General features: G+C 64.1%; 1 protein-coding gene across 1 annotated transcript in view; it reads left to right on the forward strand.

Annotated features, from left to right (window-relative positions):
• USP20 (ubiquitin specific peptidase 20) overlaps positions 1-11,330 on the forward strand; it is a 26,528-nt gene extending 15,198 nt beyond the window's left edge. The window contains exons 10-24 of the mRNA XM_045288518.1: positions 1,869-2,307; positions 2,615-2,737; positions 3,077-3,192; positions 3,404-3,576; positions 4,063-4,157; positions 4,985-5,018; positions 5,162-5,207; positions 5,657-5,837; positions 5,959-6,085; positions 6,278-6,447; positions 6,547-6,628; positions 7,462-7,570; positions 8,477-8,579; positions 9,572-9,643; positions 9,832-11,330. Coding sequence (XP_045144453.1) covers positions 1,869-2,307; positions 2,615-2,737; positions 3,077-3,192; positions 3,404-3,576; positions 4,063-4,157; positions 4,985-5,018; positions 5,162-5,207; positions 5,657-5,837; positions 5,959-6,085; positions 6,278-6,447; positions 6,547-6,628; positions 7,462-7,570; positions 8,477-8,579; positions 9,572-9,643; positions 9,832-9,992 — 2,031 coding nt within the window. The 3' untranslated portion in view covers positions 9,993-11,330. The remainder of the gene's footprint in view (positions 1-1,868; positions 2,308-2,614; positions 2,738-3,076; positions 3,193-3,403; positions 3,577-4,062; positions 4,158-4,984; positions 5,019-5,161; positions 5,208-5,656; positions 5,838-5,958; positions 6,086-6,277; positions 6,448-6,546; positions 6,629-7,461; positions 7,571-8,476; positions 8,580-9,571; positions 9,644-9,831) is intronic.
• The last annotated feature ends 414 nt before the right edge of the window (positions 11,331-11,744 follow it).

The raw sequence follows: 11,744 nt of genomic DNA on the forward strand, positions 1-11,744 counted from the left end.
TATTTCATTCTTATTATTTTTTAAATCCAGAGAACCCTTTGAAAGCAAGCACATCTTTCTGTTTCATGAAGTCCTGGCACCAATATGAAGCAGAAGGCATCCAGGTCTTTGCCTTGGCACAGGTCCCTGCCCCAGACTGTACCCGGCTGGGGTTCACTGGTGGGATGCAGGCTGCAGCTGGGCTTGCCTGGTGGTCTCTTCTGACGATTGAACGTGGGGTCAGAGGTAGAGCAGGGGTGTCTGTGGCCCTCTCCACTGCCCCCTCCCCATCCCTCCCAAGCATTCTCCCCCCACCCCCATGCCCTCATTTGGGTCTTGCTGGTCTGTCTGTGACACTGAACACTGCCGCAACCACCTGCTGGGAAGCGAGACATCCAGGATGGTGGCGGGCCTGTCACCGCGCTGTGCACATGCCGTGTGATATGAAGTGGGCATGGTGCTCACCCCACGTTTTAGTCTGGAGAGCGGCTCGGCGAGGGCCGGCTGTTTGCCCAGGTCACCCAGCGCATTGTGGCTGGGATGTGCCATAGCCCGCCTTCACTCTGTGTGCAAGGCCCCCTGCAGACGCTGGGCCACGTGGGGAGGACACTGAGAGGGGACATCCCAGCTGGCTGCTGGACTCCCTTCCTCTTGGGAGCAGGTCTGGCTGAAGCAGAGACCCCGTCCTGGCCAGACCACACTGTCTGAGGGTCTGGCAGTGGCCACGTGATGTGGCTCTTAGAAGGGAGACCGCGAAAGAGAGCCTGACACGCCCCCACCGCTTATCCCCCCATCTCCCGACCGAGATGAGCAAGTGGTTAATGTCTTTTCCTGGCGTCTGACTTCCAGAGGGTGCCCCTCTCTCTGCTACAGAGGAACGAGTGGGGCCTGCAGACTGGTGGGCACTTGGCTGCATCTGGCTGCTGCAGGACCCTGGCCTCACAGGGCCTTGGAGTTAGTTGGTCTGGGGGCTGCTTCTGACATCAGGGTCAGAGCAGGGTTCTTCTGGGGCCCAGCACCCCCACTAGGCCTCGCCTCGCTATCTGCCAGCCCTCACCTGCCCACCTTTCAGAGCACCTCCTGGTGGCACAGTGCAGGGCAGGGCTCAGTGGCAGGATGTTTTTTTTTTTCTCCCCTTTTTAATTATAATTTTTTTATTATAAATTAGATGGAGTTTACATTTCAGATCACCCATGGTGCATTCAGTAGTTCAAACCACTAATCCAGCCGTCCAGTAGTCTACCCCCACCCCGCCAATCCTGCATGTCACCCAAGCCAACACCCGCCAACAGTCCAGCCCCGTGCTCCCCGCCCCCTGGGCAGCCTGTCTGGAGGTTTGTCGGAGGAGCCAGGATTTGGTGGGCACAGCCATGACTTGCGCAGCACCCAGCCAGCCTGTAGGTGGCAGTGTCTCCAGTGGTGACAGGTGTGCAGGAAGCTGGGCTCCAGCCCATCCCCTCCAGCTTGTGAGCCCTTCAGTGCCTTGAGGGCCCTAGGGACACACACAGGCCGCAGACAAGGCTTGGTGCTGGTGGAGGCCGGAGAGAGGGAGGAGGGATTGGCAGGGAGGGAGGCTCACCTTGCTTGGGAGAGCTGGTGTGGAACCCAGCTGTGCCCTCCCTGGGCACGACCCCTCATGTCCAGGGTGCTGACTGTGAGGCGCAGGTGCGTGTTGGCAGTCGGGAGGCACGTGCCCTCTACATGCAATTGTAATGGCCGTGTGTATGACCTGTGCGGTCGTTGGGATGTGGGCTCTGCTGGGCTACAGCTGGTGCGCTCTCGGTAAACGGGTCAGGACGGGGCTCCCCGGAGCGTGTGAGTGAGGCATGGGGAGACTGCCCCGGCAGGGTGCAGTGGCCGGCCCCCGTGCTGAGGCAGCCTGTTTCCAGGACACCCAGGAGTTCCTGCGCTGCCTGATGGACCAGCTGCACGAGGAGCTCAAGGAGCCGGAGGGCGTGGCGGTGACAGACGCGCGGGACTCTGACTCCAGCGACACGGACGAGAAGCGGGAGGGTGACCGGAGCCCATCAGAGGACGAGTTCCTGTCCTGCGACTCAAGCAGTGACCGGGGGGAGGGTGACGGGCAGGGTCGTGGCAGCAGGGGCAGCTCACAGGCCGAGGCGGAGCTGCTGGGCCCGGAAGAGGTGGGCCGTGCCATCTCCGAGAAGGAGCGGATGAAGGAGCGCAAGCGCTCCTGGGGCCGGCAGCGCACGAGCTCTGAGCAAGTGGACGAGGACGCTGACGTGGACACCGCCATGGCCCCCTTGGACAGCCAGCCCGGGGAGACTCAGCCATCGCCCCGCTCGGCCAGCCCCTGCCGGACACCAGGTATCTGCCAGCTAGAGGCTGCCCAGGGTTGCTGGGAGGAAGCCCCTGCTGTGCGCCAGGCACCACCACGCCCAGCACCCCCAGCCCAGTCTTCCCAGCCACCCCAGGCAGGGGACTGGACTACTGCACCCGGCGTACCCAGAGCCAGCGGTGGAGCCCGATGGGAAGTGTGCACTGGGGCAGGGGGCGCACAGAGACAGGGGGCACACAAGCCCCATTCAAAGTTGCTGGCGTGCCCTTGGCTTGGCATGGGGACCCTGGCCGGGCTGGCTGCCCTGATCTCAGCACAGCACCTTTCTGTCCCCAGAGCCTGACAATGACGCCCACATGCGCAGCTCCTCCCGCCCCTGCAGTCCCGTCCACAAGCTGTCTAGCACCCCTCCTCGTGCTAGTCCTGCGAGGATGGGGCCGGCCTATGTGCTCAAGAAAGGTTCGAAGGGGAGGGGAGGGGCGGGGAGGGGCAGAGGGCCCACAGTTCGGGACCTGCACGGGAGCTCTGGGCGGGGAGTGCCTATAGCGCCCACAGCCCCTGTCGGGCCCTGGCGCCAGAGGCTGGCCTGGGACATCTCACGTGGCCTCTCTGCATGCTCACAGCTCCACAAGGACCTGGGCGGGGTGGGGGCCATTTTACAGGTGTCACCCTGAGGCCACCACAGTGACCTACCTCAGAAAGAATTGACCCTGTATCCTGGCAAAGGACGCCCCAGTGCCTGCCCCTCACCCCAGACCAACAGGTGGAGGTTAGACTGGCCCCGTGCTGTGCCCCCAGCCCAGGTCCTGCCCACTGGCAGCCGGAGGCGGAAGGAGCCGAGTTATCGCAGCGTCATCTCGGACATCTTCGACGGCTCTGTCCTCAGCCACGTGCAGTGCCTCACCTGTGACCGGGTAAGGGCTGCTGACAACCGCAGGTCCGCACGCTGGGGAGCCGGGGTGACAGGAGAGCCCCCTCCACTGTGTGCTTGCTCCCCATCTGCTTGTTGGGCTCTGCATCTTGGCCTTCTTCCCCACGCTGCCATCTGGTGGCTGGAATTTGTGGCGCAGGTGCCGTCCAGTTGGGGCACCGAAGTGGAGAGCCAGCCGACTTTCCACCTCGTAGGTGTCCACCACAGAGGAGACCTTCCAGGACCTGTCGCTGCCCATTCCTGGCAAGGAGGACCTGGCCAAGCTGCACTCGGCCATCTACCAGAACGTGCCGGCCAAGCCAGGCACCTGCGGGGACAGCTACGCTGCCCAGGGCTGGCTTGCCTTCATCATGGAGTATATCCGACGGTACGCCCTGCTGGTGTCCGTGCTGGGCCCTGGCCTGACACCCGCATGACACCCGCAGTTTGGGCAGGAGACAGACCTTCAGGTTCTGGAAGGGTGCTGGAGGCTGAAGGATGCGTTAAGGTGGCGAGGCGGGGGGTGCGGGTGCTGGCACTCCCAGGCCACACGGGTTGTGTGAATGCCCTGTTTCAGAGCCCAGGGTGGGCCCATGCAGCTGGAGGCCAAAAGATCCGGGAGAGGGACTGAGAGGCAGCTGCGTGAGCTGTGAGGGGGCTTTACCTGCGTGACGTCAGGGGTACTGTGGCCATGGATCCTCACAGATGTGGACTGAGGACAGCCAGCCTGGGGAAACTCAGCTGCCCCTTCCACTGCTGCCTCTCTGGCTCCTGGGGTTCCTGCGGGGGCTCTGGCCCGGAGCAAATCTGGGACTCCCCAGCCTTCCGCAAAGGATCTGGGAGCAACGGTGCCAGCCCCTGGCTGTCTCTGCAGGATCGTGGTGTCCTGTACCCCCAGCTGGTTCTGGGGTCCTGTCGTCACCCTAGAGGACTGCCTCGCTGCCTTTTTTGCTGCTGATGAGCTGAAGGGTGAGTGGTCTGGGCTGGCTGGGGGCCCTCCTCATGCACACACACGTGCCTGCCTCTGGGAAATGGCCCTGCGAGGTGGGTGGTACACGTGTTAATGCACACGCCGGGCAGATTCTGCCTTTACGGTAAACATGGGAGGCCTCCGGGCTGCAGGGCGGGCTCCCCTGCCCGCCCCGCCTTGCCACGGAACGGGCAAAATGATAGCTCGCCTTCCCTCGTGCCTCTCTGCGGACCAGGGAGACATGGCCTGTTCACCTAGACTGCAGGCCTTCTGTTGAAGCGCCCCATTCCTCAGCTTCCCTGCTTGCTCCGGGTGCTTGCGGCTCGTCCCCTTGGGGCGAGCGCCTTGTGCACGGAAGATCGCGAGATCGGTGCTGCTGCTTTCTTTCCCCACGGCTCTCCCGCCCTTTTGGTTTCAGCTTGTAAATGCTTTATTCACAACTCAGTGTGGCAGACACGTTGAAAAGAGTTGTGTGACCCTTGCCACCACCAGTTTCAGGTCATTTTCCCGATCCTCGTATCCAGCATCACTGGCTCCCCGCTCTCCCCCGCATCCTCCCTGCCTGCACCCCTAGGATCTGTGAGTCAGGGTCCTGTCTCTGGACTGACTTCCACCTGCTCCGACACCTCCTGTTCCTGGCGGCGGTGCTCCGACAAGCTGGGGGTGTTTCTGGGCCACACACTCCGATTTCTTGGGGTGTGGGCTCGGCCGCTGTGAGGCGTGCAGCCGGAGGCTCGCCTGCCTTGGCCCTGCTCTGTCCTGTGCCTTAGGCACGGCCACTGTTTGCAGCCTCTCTAACTTGGCTCCCTTTGGTTTCCGGCCCCAGGCGACAACATGTACAGCTGCGAGCGCTGTAGAAAGTGAGTGTGTGCCACCACCTCCCGCCCCAGCCTCGGGCCTCCTGTGCCCCTCGGCACCCCTAATGGGGGTCCTGGCCTGCCATGGTGGGGGGGCGGTGCTCACAGGGTGCCTAGCCGCTCACTGCCCTGCTGGCTCCCCACAGGCTGCGGAATGGGGTGAAGTACTGCAAAGTGCTGCGGCTGCCTGAGGTGAGTGCCCCGCCCTCCCAACAGCTTCTTAGGGCTTCGCTGTCAGCAACAGCCCCCTACTCCACTCAGGGGCAGCCGGGGGTTCTGCGGCCTGGGGAGAGTCTGCAGGCTCGGCTGGGGGTCCTCTCTGTGTATACCCTCAGCTCCCGTGCCATTCTGCCTGTTTGTGAGCAGGCATGGGGTCACTGAGCACCCAGTAAGGCAGATGCGGGCCCGGTCAGTCAGTAGCAGAGTTGGGGGCAGGGGCAGACTTGGCTGGGCTGGGGCTTCCAGGGGAGGCTTGCTGGGGGAGGGCGTGTCAGTGAGCCCTGAACAGGTGGTGGCTGTGTGCCAGAGTCACTGTGGAGGGAGCATGGCAAAGGGCGTTCCTGATGGGGCTCAGCAGGTGTGGCCAGCCTTGGTGAGGGCCCTCGCCCGCCCTGGTGACCTGTGGCTTCCCGTGTCCCCAGATCCTCTGCATTCACCTGAAGCGCTTTCGGCACGAGGTGATGTACTCCTTCAAAATCAACAACCACGTCTCCTTCCCCCTGGAAGGCCTCGACCTGCGCCCCTTCCTCGCCAAGGAGTGCACGTCCCAGATCACCACCTACGACCTCCTCTCCGTCATCTGTCACCACGGCACCGTAGGCAGTGAGTCTGGCTGCCCCCGGGCCCAGGCCCCCCACCCAATACCCCCTGTCCCCACCCCTATCTCCACCCCTCCCAGCGCCCGGGCGGGGCCCTGCAGCCCGCCTGCCTCTCTCCACCTCAGGTGGGCACTACATTGCGTACTGTCAGAACGTCATCAACGGGCAGTGGTACGAGTTTGACGACCAGTACGTCACCGAGGTGCACGAGACGGTGGTGCAGAGCACAGAGGCCTACGTGCTCTTCTACAGGTGGGCGCGGGCGCCCAGGAGGGTGCTGAGCTGGCGGCCGGGCGCTCACAGGACAGGCCTCCACTGCCCTGGGGAGGGAGCCCAGCACAGGCCCTGCAGTGGTCCTGGAGATGACAGTGGCCAGACCCGGGCCTCAGCCTGGGTGGGGCAGGCAGGGTCAGGGCTGCGGCTGTCTCCCCCCCACCCCCCCAGGAAGAGCAGTGAGGTGGCCGTGCGGGAGCGGCAGCAGGTGGTGTCTCTGGCCGCCGCGAGGGAGCCCAGCCTGCTGCGGTTCTACGTGTCCCGGGAGTGGCTCAACAAGTTCAACACCTTCGCAGAGCCGGGGCCCATCACCAACCACACCTTCCTCTGCGCCCACGGAGGTGAGCCGCCGGCGGGCGGGGGGCAGGCGGGGGCCCACTGCAACCCCAGCCGCCCTCCTTCCCTCCATCCGTCTGTCTGTCCATCCGCCTCCTTCACAGGCATCCCGCCCAACAAATACCACTACATCGATGACCTGGTGGTGATCCTGCCCCAGAACGTGTGGGAGCACCTCTACAGCAGGTGAGGCGCACGCACTGGCGGGGGCTCAGCTGGGCCGCAGAGGAGCCCGGGCTGGCCTGGGCTGGCTCTGTCCCTCTGCTCTTCCCTCTGGGCTTTCCAGAAGCACCAGACATCACCGGGACAGGGAGTCGAGCAGGTGGAGCAAGAGCACTGGACTGGCTGGTCTTGCTGGCAGTCTTGGGGGGGTTGGGGGGTGCAGGGGGGCCTCCGTCTTTCTAGCTTCTCCTTTCCGCCCTCACTCCTGCGCCTGCCTGTGTTAGTTAGGCTTCGGGCTGCCACTCTGCCTATGAATGTCGGGATCGGCCCAGTCAAGGCCAAGAGCATGTGGCCTCCCGTCACTCTCCGGTCAGGGCTCAGGCATTAGTTGGGGAAGAGGCTGAGCCGTTCTGGTCGGCCCTCTGCCTGACTGCCATGCCCTCACGATGCTGGATGCTGAGGTGCCCGTCTGGCACAGGCTTTCTTTCCTGCCCTGTTGCTAGTGGGCAGCGGGGACCACAGAAAGGTGCTTTGCAGATGCTGTGGGGGTGCCCTCCAGCTGGGGTCACACACTCGCCAACCACCTGCAGACACCACAGCCCCAGCCCCTGCCCAGCCAGGCCGCCAGGAACGGACCCCTCCGTTGCCCGCAGGCGTGTGTGCCCAGCTCCATGGTGCTCGGTCTCCCCAGGGTGCGAGGGCCTAGAGGAAGAGCCTGCCAAGGGGAGCCTCCTGGGGCCACTGAAGAGGTGTCTGCGCGCCCTGCCCCACAGGCAAGGGTTGTGCCTGGCAGGCTGGCAGCCTCCCCCGCCAAGGACTGGCCCTCAGGGTTCCTGTCCCTCCCCATCCCCGTGCAGGTTCGGGGGCGGCCCCGCTGTGAACCATCTGTATGTGTGCTCCGTCTGCCAGGTGGAGCTCGAAGCTCTGGCCAAGCGCAGGAGGACTGAGATCGATACCTTCATCAAGGTGCGCACACGCTGGGGCGCGGGGACCGCTGACCGGGGGTGGGGGTGGCACACCACTGCCGTATGCGCAGCCATCTGCTGGGAAGAGCAGAGTGGCCGTCTCCTGGCCTGGCCTTCAGTGTTGGGCTGAGTCAGAGAGCACTGTGTGTGGAGGACTGCCCTGTGCTAGCTTGCACTCTGAAACACGTGACCGCGGGTTCGAGCCCACCAGCCGCTCTCTGAGAGGAAGGACCACCCCAGAGCCTGGAGAAGGTCCTGATGGGTCAGATCCGACCCAGCAGTCGGCAGCCAAGGGTTTGCTTGTTGGTTTTGGTAACCAGTGCTTTTCCGTCACGTGGTGCTGCCACGTGGGGCTGGTGCTGCCAAGGGACTGGCTCCTTGTGCATTGGGATTGTCCTGTGGGGAGGAGGGTGCCTCACCCGTCCCTGGATGCTAGAGGCAGGTGACAGCATCGCGATCTCCCGGCATGGGACAGGCTGCCTGTGGCTGAGGGCGCTCAGGGAAAGCAAGTGGCAGAAAGGCCTGGCGGTGACCCCCTCAGAAAGGGTGCGTCCTCCCTCCCCGAGGCGCTGCTGAGACAGCAGGGCAGAGGTTGGGCACGGGGCACCAGGCTCCATGGCCTTTGGCGAGTGGTGCTGTCGGAAGACTCGTGGGTGTGAGTGGGTGCTGGCGGTGACTGGGGAGAGCCTTCATGTGCATCGTGGGCCCGAGGGGGCTGGGGACTGCATGAGGACAGTGGTGGCCAGCGTCACGGGGGTGGGCCCGAGGGCACTCACAGCCCTGGGCTGGGCATCTGTGCACTGGGAGCCCCCAGCACTTTCCTGGGAGCAGGGAGTGAGGATGTGACAGGAAGTCCGGGACGGGGATGGGGCACTGACCTCCCCTGCCCCACTCTCCTCACACCCAGCTGAACAAGGCCTTCCAGGCCGAGGAGTCTCCGGGCATCATCTACTGCATCAGCATGCACTGGTTCCGCGAGTGGGAGGCCTTTGTTAAGGGCAAGGGCAGCGGTGAGTAGAGCCAGGGCCCTGGCACCAGGCCTGACACCCACTCCACCTCACCGTCCAGGAGGGACTCCAGGCTGCTCTTCCGGGAGTGGCCTCTGGGGGTGGGGGTGGATGCTGCCTCACAGGACTCTGGGCCCACCCCACCACGTGAGAACCTTTCAGGCCGGCTGCCCTAGCACAGGGGCCTATTCTGGCCCCACCCTCTTGTCACCCCGCCCCCTGCTCAGTGGGGGCCAGGAGGCTGCTCTCCTCCCCTCCCCTTGGAGGAGGCCGCGTCAGATTCAGGAGAAGGGCCTGGGCATCGTGGCCCGTGGCCCTCAGGTTCCAGTGAGGAGACGGGCAGCGTCACGAGGGACATTCTCGGGTCCCGCAGACACCCGCCTGTCACTGACTACATAAGCACCAGCCAGTGCAGGGAAGGAAGCGTGCTCGCTGCCGCCGCCCAAGGTGCCACACAGCACAGCCAGTGGCCCCTAGTGGGGCTCCGTGCAGTCCAATGTGGCATTGGAGCAGGTGGGCAGGAGCTGTGGCCCCATGCCATCCTGCCCGTCTGTCTCCGTGAATGTACCTCCACCAACCATGCGGCTGCCGAGGTGGACAGGAGGCGACCCAGGCTCTGCTCAGCACAGGGCCAGGCACACGTGGGGGTGGGTGGGTGGGCAAGGGTCCTGCCATCTGAGTTGAGGGTACTGTCCATCAGTTCTAGAAAGTCCCTCTGGTGGGTAGCAGGATGCCCCCAGTTCTTGCTGGCTCTGACTTGTGGTAGGTAGATGAGAAGTCCTTGCCCCTGGCACATCCTATGTCATGGACTTGGTGCTGATTATCTAGCTCTGGGACCACGGGTGCTGGAGTTCCATTCCCCCCACCCCCACGATGGCTCTGTGGCCTGTGGCGGGTGGAGGGCTGAAGCAGAGGGTGGGACTGCGGTGGGTGGGTGGGGATTGCCCATGGCTGGGAGGGCCTGGAGGCGCTGAACCGGAACCCGTCTGCCCCAGAGCCGCCAGGGCCCATCGACAACAGCAGGATCGTGCAGACCAAGGGAAGCGGCCACCTCCAGCTCAAGCATGGTGAGTCCAGCGCCCAAGGCCTGGCCGTCCACCGCCTCCCGGTCCAGTCCTCCCGCCCCTGCAGCCTGTCTCTGAGTTGGGCTGAGGCCCTCCACCCAGCCCCGCCCCTGCCCTTGATGTAAAGCCCGCCTCCCGGGGAGGAGGAGGGTTTCTCTGTCAAGTCCAGCTTGTGCCCCTTGTCGCTGCAGGCGCCGACTACGGGCAGATTTCTGAGGAGACCTGGAGCTACCTGCATGCCCTGTACGGAGGCGGCCCCGAGATCGCCATTCGACAGAGCGTGGCCCAGCTCCCAGACCCGGAGAGCTTACACGGGGAGCAAAAAATCGAAGCCGAGACTCGGGCTGTGTGATTGGTGGGCCAATCTGAGACTCCAGGGTCCTCTCGGGCCCCGTCCCTCTCCAGAGACCCTCTGTGTCCCTCCAAGTGCTGGAAGAGCTCGTTCTCAATCACACCCTCCACGAGGGCACTCCAGGGAGCCCAGTGTGGGCTCTGTGCCCTCCCCTGCGGGGTGCCAGGCACCCCAGAGGCGGGGCTGCCATGCCGGCCCAGCGGTGCACAGAGGCCGAGAGGTGGGTCTGCCACAGGGCATAGAGCTGCCACGGGGAACTATATGAGCGCCAGGCTTCTTTAAACGACGGAGAGTGTGACGTGGTCTGGGGCCTTCGTCTCGCCGTGGACAGACGAGTTACTGTCATCGCTGAGCCCCCACACCTGCCCTCTGGCTCGCTCGGGCTTGGCTCTTGTCCCCGAGCCCTAGACCTGTGGCCCTCAGGGCTGGGGCCTCAGGTCGCCCTATGTCAGTCAGAGACTGCAGCCTGGACAGAGGCTGGGGTGCTGCTGCTGCTGCTTGCTTCCAGACACCCGAGCTCGGGCGGGGGGTGCTGACACCCATTGCCCGGTGGTCTGCTTCCCCCTGCTCTGGGCTGGGACAGGACACACTCTCGTGATGGTGACTCGAGGTGAGGAGGTGTTTGACAAGAGAAAACAATTCTGGAGGCAGCTGGTGCACCCTTCACCTGCCTGCCCAGTGTGCCTCCATTCTGGGACATTGCTGCTGTGAGCGCCCGCCCCTCCCCCGTTCCCCAGCAAGCCTCGTTCTGCTGTCAGTTCAGTGCAGCTTCCCCTCCCCCACCCCAGCACTGTGGGTGGAGCTGTGGGAGCCCTCACCCGGGGGGCGGCACCCAGCTGCTCGCACTAGTGGGTGTCTGGCTGCTGAGCCAGGCCACTGCTGGGTGCTAGGACTGACTGAGCACTCCAGAGCGGAGCCGTGTTTCTGGTGGCATGGTTGTTTCCTGAGTGAGAACAGCATGGGGGAGGGGCTCTCCCCATCAGGCTCAGAGCAAATAGGGAGTAGAGAAAGGGGTGCTTCCTGCAAAACCCCTAAACTGCTATGGTCTTCATCTCCGGGGTGTCCACGGGAATCCAGCAGGCAGGTCTAGGCAGGGCCCCAACCCCTCTTGCCACACTTCCCTCGGCCCCACCTCTGTTCTGTGGGTTTCCCGGGGCTCCTCTTCCTGAAGGGGCCCAGCGCCCTGAGCACAGGCAGCCACTGGGGGAAGGACGCCCTGTCTTTTGCCGCAGTCTGGTCGCACTGCCGTTCCGAGGCCTTGCGTGCATGCTCGGCCCCATCCGAGCGGTCTGGTTTGTGTCCAGAATGTCATAATTAAATACATAGCCGGTCCCCATACCCGTGGTGTCCTCGTGGTCCTTGTCTCTGCCTGTTAGCGCATGTGACACATGACTGCCCCAGCAAGGGTGTCCCCTCTGGACGCCGGCAGCAGTGAGCTGAGCCGCTGGAAACACCCTCTGTGCGTTTCCTTTCCGGAAGCAGCGCAGCCCCGGCCCCCAAGAAGTGGAGCCACACACATGTGGTCAGTGGATAGGCCGATCGATGCACCCCACAGGCTGGTTCCAGCCAGGCACTGGCGGACTCGGGTGCTCTAGAGGCCTCTAAGGGGGTGCTGCCAAGCAGGGTGTTGCCTTCCCTCAGGTCTGGGCATGGATGGGAGCTGGGGGTCCAGTGAGATCCTCTGCTGAGGCGAGGGTGGCCGTGGGGGCATCTCTGGGAACTGCTGCCTTTGGACCTGCTAGTGCTTTACAG

The sequence above is a fragment of the Echinops telfairi genome, unplaced genomic scaffold, assembly GCF_000313985.2.
Source record: "Echinops telfairi isolate 266 unplaced genomic scaffold, ASM31398v2 ScPeMD7_22;HRSCAF=79, whole genome shotgun sequence".
In the NCBI taxonomy this organism is placed as follows: Eukaryota; Metazoa; Chordata; class Mammalia; order Afrosoricida; family Tenrecidae; genus Echinops; species Echinops telfairi.